The sequence below is a fragment of the Excalfactoria chinensis genome, chromosome 3 (genome assembly GCF_039878825.1).
Source record: "Excalfactoria chinensis isolate bCotChi1 chromosome 3, bCotChi1.hap2, whole genome shotgun sequence".
NCBI classification, from domain to species: domain Eukaryota; kingdom Metazoa; phylum Chordata; class Aves; order Galliformes; family Phasianidae; genus Excalfactoria; species Excalfactoria chinensis.
In genome coordinates this window covers 94,867,337-94,881,108 of record NC_092827.1, presented here as the reverse complement: position 1 = coordinate 94,881,108, position 13,772 = coordinate 94,867,337, and the positions used below count along the sequence as shown (strand labels likewise).

Below are 13,772 nucleotides of genomic sequence, written 5' to 3'. Positions count from 1 at the left end.
TCAGTGACAAAGAGCAGATACCTTGAGCCTGTGGATTTAATTCTGAAATCCAAACTTTACAACTTGCCACCCCAATCGTATAATGTGGGGCTGCAAAAAATATTCCTAAGAAAGAATTTTTAACACATATTTATAACAGTAAAGTTATAGAGTTATTGGGTGGAGACAGTCCTATATGTACACAGCAGCAGAGCACTGGGCAGCTTGAGGCATGCAAGAGATTTCTAGGAGGCAGCTAAATTTGCAAGACTTCCATAGTATTATATGTGTCAGAATACTTTTGTACATCTGACCCATGGTCTGCAAATAAGAGACCAACTTGGTCAAACACAGGAAGATCACCAGCATGGGTCAAAACAGCGGAAGGTCTGATAAAAACAATGGAGATGGAAGAGTTTGCTTGCAAAGTTTACACAAAAGAGGGCAAAAGGAGATTCCAATCCATGGTGTTAAAGTTTTCTTTCTGTCTGCAAAACTTTTGATGAGGCAGATTTCTGAGAACCAGGCAGCACATCAGGATTAACCATTCTGCTTGTGTCAGACCATTTTGGTGTTGGAAAAAGCTGATTCTCTACCAAAGAGAACAATCTTTGTACTGCCCTTATTAAACTGCTGGTAGCATTATTAAGTTCACTGGCATCCTACTTGTGCCATTGCTTTAAAAGGTGGACTTGCATTCTAGGCCTATGGCAATAATTCTTTGAACTACATAAAATTCATTTAGAAAATTACATAATTTCAAAAGAAGCTATGAAATGCATAATGAAATTAAAGCACACTTTGACTCTTTAAAGGGATGGTACAGGCATGGATTTTGCTCATGACATTCAAAAAGCAGAATCTAATTTTCCAGACTCAGTGTAAATGAACGTATATATTTTTTTCTTTCCTGAGAGAGATATAGACACTAAGGCTACGGAAAAATAAGCTGTGAATTTTACATATTTCTATGTTGTGTGAAAAGATTTTATATTGGTAACTAAAGAAAACAGGATAAGAATGAGTAAGTTCCACCCACACAAACTTACTGTAGGTACAGTAAAAGAAAAGAGAGTTTGTCAGAAAGTTTGATGTGGCAAAGTTTGAGGAAACCTCTCCCAGCTTTATTTGAATAGCCTAAAATGTGTATTTACAAACTTAACAAACTTGATATCAAAATGATTGAGATTCAGAACTGAAATGTTAAAATGTCATTTACACAATTTCTGCCCAGAGAAGAAGGGTGCTTGAGAGAGGAAAACATGTAGAATTGAGCAAGCCCATAAAATTCAGCACTGTGTGAATAAAATATATATACAGGAACAATTTAAGTTATTTCATAAAGCAAAGTAAAGCGGAATTGAATGACAGGAGGACAAAGAACTAGACTGATAGCCTTGACTTACAAATACACCTCTTTCAATTCTATCCTCACTTACATTCCACAATATTTCAGCTGTGTCAAAATGTGAGATAAAACATATTTGGTTGCTACTGCCTTTGGATATGAAGATCTGCAATGGTACAGATCTCAGAGGTAAGCAAAAATAGAGTTGAGAGAAGACTGATCTTCAAGAGTGTCATAAATTATCCTTCAATTAATAAACACAAAAGGTCTGCTTTAAAATTGCCTTCAATTAGCTAATGCTTTAGCATTAGCTAGATCTAAGCGTCATGAAGATACAAAGGACTCCATTGAAACTAATTGATTTTATTTCTATCATTACTTAAAACACGTCATAAGTTAATAAGATACATGCAAAATAACTAGGCTAATGGAGAAAGATGGAACCTATATTTAACATTTAAGAAGTTAACTCACGTTCTCAGATCCATCTGTGCTGTAGGGCAGGCACAGATTTTTCTCCACAACAATAATAGAAATGCAATCTACGTAAGAAGGGTTCCAATAAATTAAGTTATAAGCAGGTAAGGTATAAACACACCGCATGTGGAGTTTATATATCAACAAAACTCAGAATTAGCACAATACTTGCACTGTGATATAAAAAGACATCATAATTTCCAGTACCTTCACATCCTCTTTCTATTTGCCCATTGCAGAAGAGAGCATCTGAGATTAGATCAGGGAGCCGTCCATTCAAATCAACTGATGCGAGACAGCCTTGAAAACCCTCCTTTGCATGCACCAGCTTTGGTAAGGACTTGTACATTTCTTTGGCCACTCCTCCAATGTACAAATCACCTATAAAGAAGAAGGAAATATTAGCCATAGGGGGAAAAAATGCTATAGAATTTTTCACCTGAGTGAACTTAGAAAAAACATTCTTCAAAACTTTTCTGAGACCTCAATAAACTTTCAGAAATTGTGGTATTTGCTCCTTCAAGATGATTTAACTCCGCTGTTTTCGGGATAGTGAGAAAGACACCAGTTAGAGACAGGTTTTCAAGAGAAGACAAAGCGCATCCTTCTTGTTGTGAGGAAGGAAGACTGAGAAGGTCTTGTAGGTGGTTAGTTAGCACAGTTCCTCATTAAATGATTATCTGAATACTGCTAGAGCTCCACTCTTATACCAGTTTTGTGTTACACTGCTTGTGACATGTGAAAGACACTGCTTTATTATTTAGATGTAGAAAAAAACACTGGTGGCATAGATGATGTGAGAAGATTTAGCAGGACTGTATTTTTCAAGTACATATCTATTCTTCATAGCTGTATGACTTAGAAGTACCTGAAAATTATTTATGTGCCAGCTCTCATATACAGGAAACATGTTTCTATTTCACAAATGAGGATTTTAGGATTTAGAATTTACCTTCTAAATGCATCCAACACTGACACATATGGGAACCTGCACCCAGATCATTCTGACTACAGATCCAGAACACTGAGGTAAAAGGCAGTAAGCGGTGCACTAAGATATGCCTAAAGTTCATGTATCCAGAACCATCAAATTAAAAGTAGAGAAAGAAGAGCAGGCTTAGAGATATATCTAATGAGAAAGTTATAGATACATGACTGTTCAGCAGTAAAATACCTGTTTCTTCTCTCCAAAACCTGTACCTTGTGTCAGACATTTGGGAACAGTGCCCATTAGATGACTTCAAAATGGCACTCTGCCCACTAAGCAAACAGAGGTTTATTATCCAAAATGCTTATGATGGTGGACAGGTCCCATAAACAGCTCAGAACTTCAGGCAACAGGGCTGCAAGCTATTTCTTTCCTTCCTTTGTGTAATTTACAGCTCTGAGATGTACTCTGAAAGTACACTAACACAGAGGAGAGGATACATTTCTGTAATAAAGCATTTTAGGCTGTGCCCTTCAGATATTTGGAACCTCAGGTAAGCAGAGCACTTTTCCTCTACTCTTCAAACTAACGCAACCTACTTCCAGAAAGAGTCAGACTACAAGATTCACCAGGTGCTTTCCATACCTAATGTTTCCTAAAAGTTTACCATTCTTTGTAGGCAGATTTTAAAGCAACAGAACCAGCTATCATCACTACCCTGTGAGACTAATTTTAATCTGTTACGAGTAGGAACTGCAGCAACACCTTTTCCTAGCTCTCCTGGCATATTCACTTGTTTGCAAGGGAGTGTAATTCAGGGCTATTTGTAACAGCTTACCTGCAAGGAGATGACCTGAACCAAACACCTGCATGTTAGACTGAAACATTTTTATTCACTGCATACCAGCACTAAAACTCAACTGTGTTTGAATCACTGGAGCAAAAAACCCTAGAAACATGTGTATTATTAATCTTATAACCCATCCAAGCAAAAAATCTTAGCAATCTTTATAAGATAATAGGCTAAGAAACCTCAAGCTTTCCCTATTCACACAGATAATTTGAAAAACAAAATAATGCTTTCCTCTAGAGCTTTAAGATATAGTACAAATCTCAGAAGTGTGGTGTTAGGCATAGAAGCTTAATATATGGTGATACCTGCATTCCTACAAATAGCACATAATTCATTCGTAGTAGAAAAACTTTGCTATTCTTCTTCCAGCTGCACTGGAAACAAGTTAAAATCTCTTGCCCCATCATAAATGTTCCTTATCTTTTTCACAGGTGAAACATTTAGAAAGTAAAGCTCTTATGGGTTTTCTGAAGTTCTATTCTTTCAGTCACTGTCAGCTCAGAATACAGAGACAATTCACCTGAACTGACTGCAACAGACTTTAAAGAGGGAAACTCCGGAGAACAATAGAAAGAAAGTCACATTTATGCTAGAAGGGTCATTTTTTCCCCCTTCTTCTCAGTGCAGATGCTATCTCTTTTTAAAACCCTCAACCTAACAACCATTTTTATTCTTCGAACAATTAAACCTTTAGAAGCCCAAACTTCCAAATTGACCCCCTGATAACTCCTAAGATCCATCCCTCAAGAAAATTGAGACTGTGGCATATGGTCATTTAGTAATCATTTTGTTGAATGAGTAGAAGAACTTTAGGGTACAGTGGAAGAAGATGGAGATGAACTCAGAATAGTTGCTCCTGAAAATATAACAGTGGAATATAGTCAACTAGTTATTGTATGTACAGAAGTGTAATGCACTACACTAAAATACAGCATACAAGCAGCTGTACTGACTCTTGGATTTGAAGTTTTAAAACTATATCCAAGTATTTCCTACCAGCAGAAACTTTCCCAGATTTAATATCAAGTCTGATTTGAGTCTGCTGCTGATAGCATAAAATAATGCTTTCTTGCAGAGACATAACTTCTTTTGGCATTTTTTCCTATTTGCCATCACAAACATTTTGCATAGCGGTTTTTATTTCAGTTAATAATTTAACGCTCTTCATTTCTGTGTTCATCACATTGAAGAATTAGATTTGTAGGAACAATACTCAGTCCATCAGAAATTCAGGCGAGACAGCTGCAGAAAATGTTATAAGTGAAGATATTTAAGAATAAGTTATTTATACAGTGTATTTATTTCACTAAAAGAGATAAGAGGACTCAGCACATTATCAAGCAAATTCTCAGGTATTTTTATGTAAGTACAGCTTTACTTCTGGAGATGTCACACATTAAAAGCTTGCAGAATTAATGCCTTGTTGCATATCTTGTTACCTTTATGAATTACACACAAATTATAAAGTAAGATGCCATAGTTCATCAGATCAGTAGTGTGAGATCATGACACTACCGAAGATTCCGACAGCCTAAATATAATAGTATTGAAATACTACTACCACTGAAAATAAGGGGCCATTTCAGAAGTAAATGCACAATCAAAAATGCAATTCTCTTTCTTTCTTTCCTTCAACAGATGACCATTTTCTAAGGTACATACTCAGAGGATTATATTGGTACATTCATTATTATGGTACTAAACAGAGATTATGGAACTACAATTTAGCGACTGCCTTTTGTGTGTGTGATTTCTTCTGAAGTTTATTTTTCTTTTAAAGTGTACTCCTGGGAATCACCTTTTTATTTATTTATTTATTTATTTTCATAGGCTTCCTGATCTTCATTAATTTCGAAAGGAAAGCAACAAATGCATATAAAATATGCCAACTGGCAAATAAAAACAGAGAAGAAAATGGTGAGGGAGAGAGCAGAATGCTCCAAAAATTGCTTTGGATATCTGGAGAAGCTTAAGATTTGCTAGAGAAGCTTCAAACTTCCAGAGCAGACATTCCTTAGTCTCACAACTCTTCTTATTTATACTAGAACTAATTACGTGGTGCTGTCCGGTTTCATTCAGAGAAGGAAGATCATTTCCTCTCTTCACTTTTCTGAGGCCAAAAAAAAACAGTGTTATTCAGTGGCCTGTGCACTGTGTGCTAGAGCAGTCACCTGGAAGGCAACACTTTCTCTGTGTACAAACCATGAGAATAATACTGCTGGTCACTTACACCATAACCTCTGGCAGAGATGAGTTGAGTGGGTTTTACTGGTTGTTTACATCTCTTTACAGAAAATGCTGAACATCAATGATGCCTACAGGCATTCTCCTATTTACATCTACCTCTCTTCTGACTTAGAAATTAGTTGTGCATTGAGGAATGCATGAAATTAACACAGTAAAAATAACCCTGCTTGTGAGTAGATGAACCCAGGTTCTCAATGTAGTCAATACTGGAACCAGCTACAACAAAATGCACATAACACCACACAACCAGCAGTCACATACATCTGCTGGTGAAACAGATACTGCCAAATCCTTCTGTAATAACTAATTCTACCTTTCTTTACATCACAAATACCTACTTTCTTCCAAATAAGAGCTTTCTTAATTCTAAAACAAAGAAATGTAAAATAAAAACTGAAGATGCTGTTTAATGTACATCTTTTCAGAACAGCTAACAGTAGTGACACTGCACAGTGATACTTATATTGCTGAGAGGTCGTTCTATACACTTTACTCCTTTCCTAGTTTGTGTTCTAACCCCAGAACCCTTATGGGATATACGGTGATGAGCAAAATCTATTAGCTTAAGAACTACCATTGTCTTCAAGCATTAGTGGAGAGCACATATAGAAACTGCTCAGGAAACAGTAGCCAAGCAGCTTTCCTCTTCTGAAATTTCATGTTTTGCCATATGTAGCAGGTGCTCATTTCTTGACAGAAATGAGTCATGAGTCATTCAAATATGGCTCTATTTACGAATAAAACTTAAAAAAAAAAAAAGAAAAAGAAAAAGAAAAAAAAAGTAAAACTCTGGAAGGATTTGTGGCGTGGCTTTTCTTGAATCCATAAAGACAACATCACTTGTGTACGTTCATAGGGCTGCACAAAGTCACTTAGGAGTCCGCCACTCTCTCCAAAACCGGACAATCTCTCTTCTTCTGCTGTTGTTTTCAATGGTACTTTCATCCCTTCCCTTCATTTCTTCTCTTTCATTATAGAAGTCTATATGCCTTGTTTCTAGTGTCACACTGTGCAAAATCACTATTTCTAGGAACAAAACTGTTTCTGTACTATAGCAGAAAGAGATAGATAGCTCTGGCATAGCATGGTGGGTTTTGAAAGCGCAACATGCATCTCTGCCATTCCTTCATATGAAATACAAAGGAATAGCTGGCTGTGGCAAAGCTGAGGTGGCAGGCGTGCTTTTTTCCAAATGCACTGTTTCAAAATGATCAAGTATATAACTGCTTCTTCCCCCAGGCAGCCAAAGAGGAACGAAGACTGCAAAGACTGAGAAATACAATAGGGAAAGCACAATCCAGAAAGAAAAAAGTGCTCGCTCTTCAAGTCCTTCACAAAGCAGATGATTTGTTGTTACAAGATCAACTGAAATTGCATTGTAATGACTTGTTTAGTTGCACAATTAATTACCAGGTAGATTTCAACATAAGAAGGGCTTTGAGTCCTGTCCAGCCTGACCTCAAATGTCTCCAGGTATGGGGCTTCCACCACATCTCTGGGCAGCCTATCCCAGTGCCTCACCACCCCTAATGTAAAAAACTTTTCCTTATATCCAGCCTGTCACCTTCTTTCTTACAGCTTCCCTTTAGACAGAAAAAGGCTGCTATCTATCTGTTCTCAAAGAGCCTTCTCTTCTCCAGGCTGAACAGCCCTGGCTCTCTCAGTCTGTCTTTGTAGGAGAGGAGTTCCATCACTTGGATCACTTTTGTAGCCCTCCTCTCGATGTGCTTTAACATGTCCATGGCTCTACTTGCTCTCTAGCTTACCAGAGCGTCCCAACCTCAATGATTCTATGACTCTGGATGCCTTGTAGCCACATTCATGCCATTCATAGCCACACTCAAGTCATGGGAATCATCCCACCAGCCTACAGTGATGGCCATGCCTTCATGTTTTCCTAGAACCACAATGGCTTCTAACTCTTCCTGTTCGTTTCCCAAGCTGTAGGCATTGGTGAAGGCACACTTCATATGGGCAAATGGCCTTGTCAACTTCTTGGATAATAACTTCTTAATTCCTCTGAAGTATTCCTCTTGAGTTTCCCTGATGCCTTCTCCTGTTGTCTCAGTGGTCCTTGGCTTACTCTCCTAAGTGTCACCATCATATCTCAGTGCAACAGGTTGAGGTGGTGTTTCTAGATCCTCTCATCCCATTTTCATTATCATCATTAAATGTTCACTTTTGTTCCATATTAGAAAAAAGATTTTGATACTCAGAGAAATAAGTTGTTGAACAGAAATTGTTCCTTTCTGAATAAATCAAAAAGCCTGCTGTGATAGTAATCCAAGTTATGAATTGGAGGATACTTGACAAAGATTTAAATGACGCATCCACACAGCTCCTGCAGCATATTCACTCCAGCATATGGCTTTTTGCAGTACATACTATGCACTTGCTGTGCATTCACAAACCTGTTTGATGCTAGAATCAAGCATTACTGAATTTTGTCTACCACTTGCAAAGCACTTGGGGGAAGACATGAATATGTTAACTTAGTGCCTTATGCCCACTTATTTACTTCAGCAAGTTTATTCTGTAGCTTCTGTATTGATTTGTGGTTAAAATCATTGTTTTGATGTGTTTTTTGTTTGTTTATATGTTAGTTTGGCTTTGAAGAAAATTGGGCTTTTCAAATATTTCCCTTGCTGGATTGATGATCACTGTCACATTTAGAGCATCTTTCAGCAAATAAAGGAAATGCTGGCTATTTTATTAGTCCAGGTTCTCCTTTGTTATCTATCTATTATTTCGAATGCTTTAGGCAAGAGGCAGTTGCATGATGTGGCAGATGGTGCCTTCTGTCTTCCTCATCCCTCTACTGATAACGAAGCACGGCAAAGGTAAGAAAACAACGTATGGGTTAGCAAGTTGCTCTTTCCTGAAGAAATACAGAAACGGATCTTTTCAGATCAATTCTACATTGCCTTCAGCATCTTCTCTGAATATTTCATTAAAGATATTAAAAAATAAAGAAAAGGGTAAAGGAAAAAGGGATGAGGGAAAGGAAAGAGATCACAAGCACTGAAACTGCTGGTACTGTGAGTTTTCTTCAGTCATCTTTATCAGCATATAGGATGTACTGCAGGTATTCGTCAAGAAAATTGAACTTTGAAGATATTCCCTTCCTTGGCTGATATTGCTTATTCTTTTTACTCATTTTAGAACAGGACTGCAATTCACGCTGACAAAAGACAAAGGCAGTGAAAATTAAAAGAGATTACTAAGAAAACTTGCAGAGTTAATAGGTGCACCAAGAAAAATTTATCATGCTATTAACTTCTGTGGCAGCCCACAGTGGAGATTAATCTGCTGTTCTACCTTTCTCCAAGACTCCTGATCCCATCACGCTATTAATATGTTTGCATTTAGGATATTCCACACTTGATACAAATAGGCATCTGCCTAGAAACTTCTCAGAATGTTGTTATGCTGTACCCTATTTTATACCTCAGGCTCTCCTTGATGTGTTCTGTACTTACATACTTCAGCCCCTGGTTCTCAGTTTTCAGTCCTACTACACTTCTTTGCTCTTTTCAAATCAGCTCAATGCTTATGCAAACACACTCATGCTTCTTTAAAGAAAACATTTCAAAAAGAGGTAAGTAAATCTATATGATAGAAAAGGGAGCAAGGGCCACATCCTTAGCAGATTACTTTTCAACAAGCAGAAACAGATACACAGAAGGGATGTGTGTGAACATTATTCTAAATTTCTCCATGTTAAAAATTACAGTCATTAATCCCTTTCTTAAATTACATATATTCTCAAACAGGAAATAGCTACACAAAAGCATTTTTCATTTTCTCAATAGTAACGATTCTCTGTTTCCCAATCACTTTATTTCACAGTATCATTTCTCTTTGTCCCACCCACACTGTCCCCATCCACCAGAAAACTAGATGAATGGCACTGGCATTGAAGAAGAAAGATAATCACATTTAAAGCCTGCTTGTCCAATGGACTATGAGGAAAGTTGGTGATGTGTGTGAAATGGTAAATAATAAAGTCTAATTGCCATATAAATGTGCGTGGTAATCTATCTCCCACAGAACTGATGCTATACAAATTACTTCATAGATGAGGGGGATGGCCGTGGTACAGAGGTGAGGTATTCAAGCACATAAACTGTCTTTCATTTCTTTCCTGCTCTGACCACTTTTGTCCATTGAATGCAACTGTAAAATAGACAAAATCTAATGAAGCAGGGATTTCCACACCACAGTGTATTTGGATTTCCCGTCCGAGACAAATTAATCTTCTGAAATCATTTATTGATTCTCTACTTCAATAGCCAACACATGCACTTTGGGCAGCTTGTTTTCAAAACAGCAAATCATTCTGCTTTCCAACAGGGAGCCTGGACATCAGAAACCTGCAGCATCTACAAAACCCTGACCCCTAGCTGATACATCAGGCAATATTCTCCACATAAACCTATGAAAAAGTTGAAAGAGGTTAAATGTGCTCAGTTTGAACATGGGTTGGTAGAGGGAAACGTTTTCTTGTTGCATTACCATCCTCTTTACCCAGAAAAGTACCTCTAGACTCAGATGCAAATTGCTTGGTCAGAATTCCAAAACTTATGGGGAGGACTGTACAATACCCATGGCAGCACACTTTGAAAACAAATCTAGGAAGGATGTTAGGATTCAACAAATGTGCCCCACAGAGATCCAGTATAGTATCTGTGAAATGCAGCTGGGGGAGAGAGAAATTTATCACTTTATGCAAGATGAGAATGTGTTCCAATTACAACTTGCAGACAGCAAGAATTCTGAACTTTTATCAGTGGGATGTATTTAAGTTAAATATTCAGATTTCTCTTTTGTTTGTTTTAGGAGTATACATGCTTCGTCCCCAGCAGATGAAGGTGGGAAGCGGCCTCAGATGCGGTGGGTGCAGAGCTGAGGCCTTCTGCCTGGTGGAAACCAGTGCTCTCTCTCGAGCTGGCAGAGCTTTGGCATCCAGTTACTGATCATTGATCTGCTCATATATATTTGCTAGACTGGAAATCAAAAAGAACAGCTCTGCTTTTAGTCCCTTATTTTTCCTTCTGTACAGAGGTTGCTTTCTCAACGCTGTCAGAAAGACAACAGCTGTATTCATTGTTGTCTACTCCAACAGGTCACATTAGGAAGATCTATTTACTAGTGACAGTATATGGAGTTCTGCATTTGAAACAGAGTGTTATTTCTGCATGAGGAGCTCACAGCCTGCTGGCAAGGTCATTACAATTAACTCATGCATGCTTATTTGAGAAATGTAAGTGCTAATACTCATTCTTTTGTACAATTTTGTGCTTATGCGTAAAAGACTTTTCTATTCTTCTTAATAAAGCTCTGTTTTTTAGTTAATAAAAATATGAAGAACAGCTACCATTAATAGAAACCGTGAAATAAACAAAAGAATGCATAATGCAGCAACACTAACAATAGGCTCAATGTAAGACAACAGGGACAAATATTACATAAAATGGAAATTATTTCAATTTCCATCGCTGCAACAAGAAACCTTCTCTATGACCAAGGCTAATTCAGTTCAGTTTTGCATGGTTTGAGCAATGTGCTTTGACAGGGAAAGCAAGCACTGATTGATTAAATCACTATTACCAATCATCAATGAATACACAAGGCTAATAGATCTACTGATAATTTAGTAACCTACGCACTAAATTTACAAGGATGGATGAAGTGCTGAGTGAGCCTTTACATATAAGGAATTGTATTTCAGGGTTTCTGAGAAACCACTGAGGTCACACCAGAAAACAATGTGACTACTTTTCTTTCAGGGGCTTCACAACAGGCAGTTTCCATATCACAGGAGAAAAGGGCAAATGAAAAGGCAAATATAAAGCATCAGAAGTCATATCTTAAAAAGAGATAGAGGCAGCTGGAGGACACTGAAGGGCTACAGAAGCAAAATAAAACAGACAAAAATAAACCCAGATAGAATTTTTAAACGTATGAGTGTTGATTCTGATCTGGACTCTAATATTAATAGCTTTATTTTTATTCTTTTTTCCTTAAATTATTTTTATTTATTTACTTTGGAGGACACAGTGACAGAGTAGCACAGGAATAACATGTTATTTATAGTGGACACTAGAAAAATTGACATTTGGGAAGGCCACTTGAAAGGGAATAGAGTGAGAAAAGATGGAAGTATGGATGCCAGCTCAGAACAGCAGTTCTTGTAAATGTGTGAAACTGCATAGGCAGCAAAAACCAAACCAAAACTGTAGAATTGGGCAGGAATTTTCTGTGACAGTGAATTTGTTTTTGAAAGAAAGTACTAATAGCCCAAAATCACGGTTCAGATGACTACTGTTTATCGTGAAGGATAAAGCACAGCTTGAAAGTTTGGAAGAGGATGGGATAGCGCTGTACTGAAATTAGCAATTCCTTGAAGCGTTTGTAACTACGTTTTGTTAAATGCAAACATCAGCATTCTTTAACTTTTCAGCTCAAGATAGTGTCATATTTTACTTATTCATCCCAACTTACAAATAAATAAAATGTTAAAATATCTCAATTTTCCCTGGGCAGTCGTTCTGTGTGTATTTATTTTCTGTACGTTTGCATTTTAATTGAAATGGGTGAAAAGTTGTTTGGGGGGTTATAATAGTGTCCATATTAAAGAGAATTAAGAGGACGATAAAAGCCAACAAGTTAGGAGGATACAAAGTAATGCTTGAGGACATTCCTCCTCCTGCTGCATTTTCAAGTATAAAAAAACTCTTCCAGAACTCCAGTCTCCCACACTGCAGGAAGAAAGCGTGGAGACAGAAGTGATGTTACAGATGTTGCAATACCCACGTAGCCTGAATGAAGGAGACATCTTTCCTTTGGCAGTAGTGAGGAACAAGAACATATGAGTCAAAATCCAACTTCACTCCCATTTTTGTGCCCCTTTTCAGGCTACTTGGTCCTCTTACTGTAATTCCACAACACTGAGAACAGCAAGGTGAATTCTCCACTCAACTTCACTTGTCTGTGAAAACCCTGAGCCTGGTTAGCCATGCTAACCAGATGAAAGCAGGAGAGGGAAAGTACTGATGAAATACATGAAAACAGATTTGCTGTGTAGCTGCATGTTGGCAAGCTTGAAAGCAATGCTTTTCTGCTAAGTCTTACTTGTCTTTGTAGGTTACCTGCTGGAACTCCACCTGAGTACACTTTGCTGTTTTTCTCTGCTCACAAAAGCAATGCAGTTCTTGGTGCTAACACACAGAACTATTTTCACTGATTTACTTATTGGATGCCAGTTTATCATTTATCCATCAAATGACTGCAGTAATTAAAGCTGGAGAATTTAGTGCATGTGTTTCCACAGGTACCCAACTCCAGCCCACTGAAACTGTGTCAGAGGTGATGCAGGAAAGACACTTCTCTAATAACAGGCAGCCAAATCTTGTACCCAGGAGGAAATGTATGGTGGAAATTTTCTCCTGTGCTTTTATGGCAACTGTCTGTTTTTACATACAGCTGGCATCCTGTGCCGGCTCCACAACACAATCTGTCTTTGCACTGAGTTCACTGTACATCTTTTTATTTTTAAATCTGCATATATGTGATTATTCTTTCCAGGATTATCTTGGATTTCAGCATTTGAAAGCTGGTAACTATACCATTACTGAGAAAGGCTGCAGAGATTCTGCATTATCTGTACATATTTATATTTCTGCTAATGTAAACTCCAGTTACACAGAATGATTGCTATCAGTAGCAGGAAGTACAAGTTTAAATTTGCTTTGTTGCTAGGGCTAAAATAACAGAGGACAATGAATTAACCATGACTGCTCTCATTGGTAAAGTTAAGTGTATGTAGTAAGTGTTTATAACACAGCAGAGAAAAAATATAATGATATAAAATAGAGAAAAAAAAGGACAAGGGAAAGCATTTCAACTGAATACTGAGGAAGAAAAAGCAATTATGAGAC

General features: G+C 37.5%; 1 protein-coding gene across 36 annotated transcripts in view; it reads right to left on the bottom strand.

Annotated features, from left to right (window-relative positions):
- Positions 1–13,772, bottom strand: part of NRXN1 (neurexin 1) — a 611,800-nt gene that overhangs the window by 325,902 nt on the left and 272,126 nt on the right. For all 36 annotated transcript variants that reach the window (XM_072331056.1, XM_072331055.1, XM_072331060.1 and 33 more), the window contains one exon: positions 2,012–2,185. In XM_072331056.1, coding sequence (XP_072187157.1) covers positions 2,012–2,185 — 174 coding nt within the window. The remainder of the gene's footprint in view (positions 1–2,011; positions 2,186–13,772) is intronic.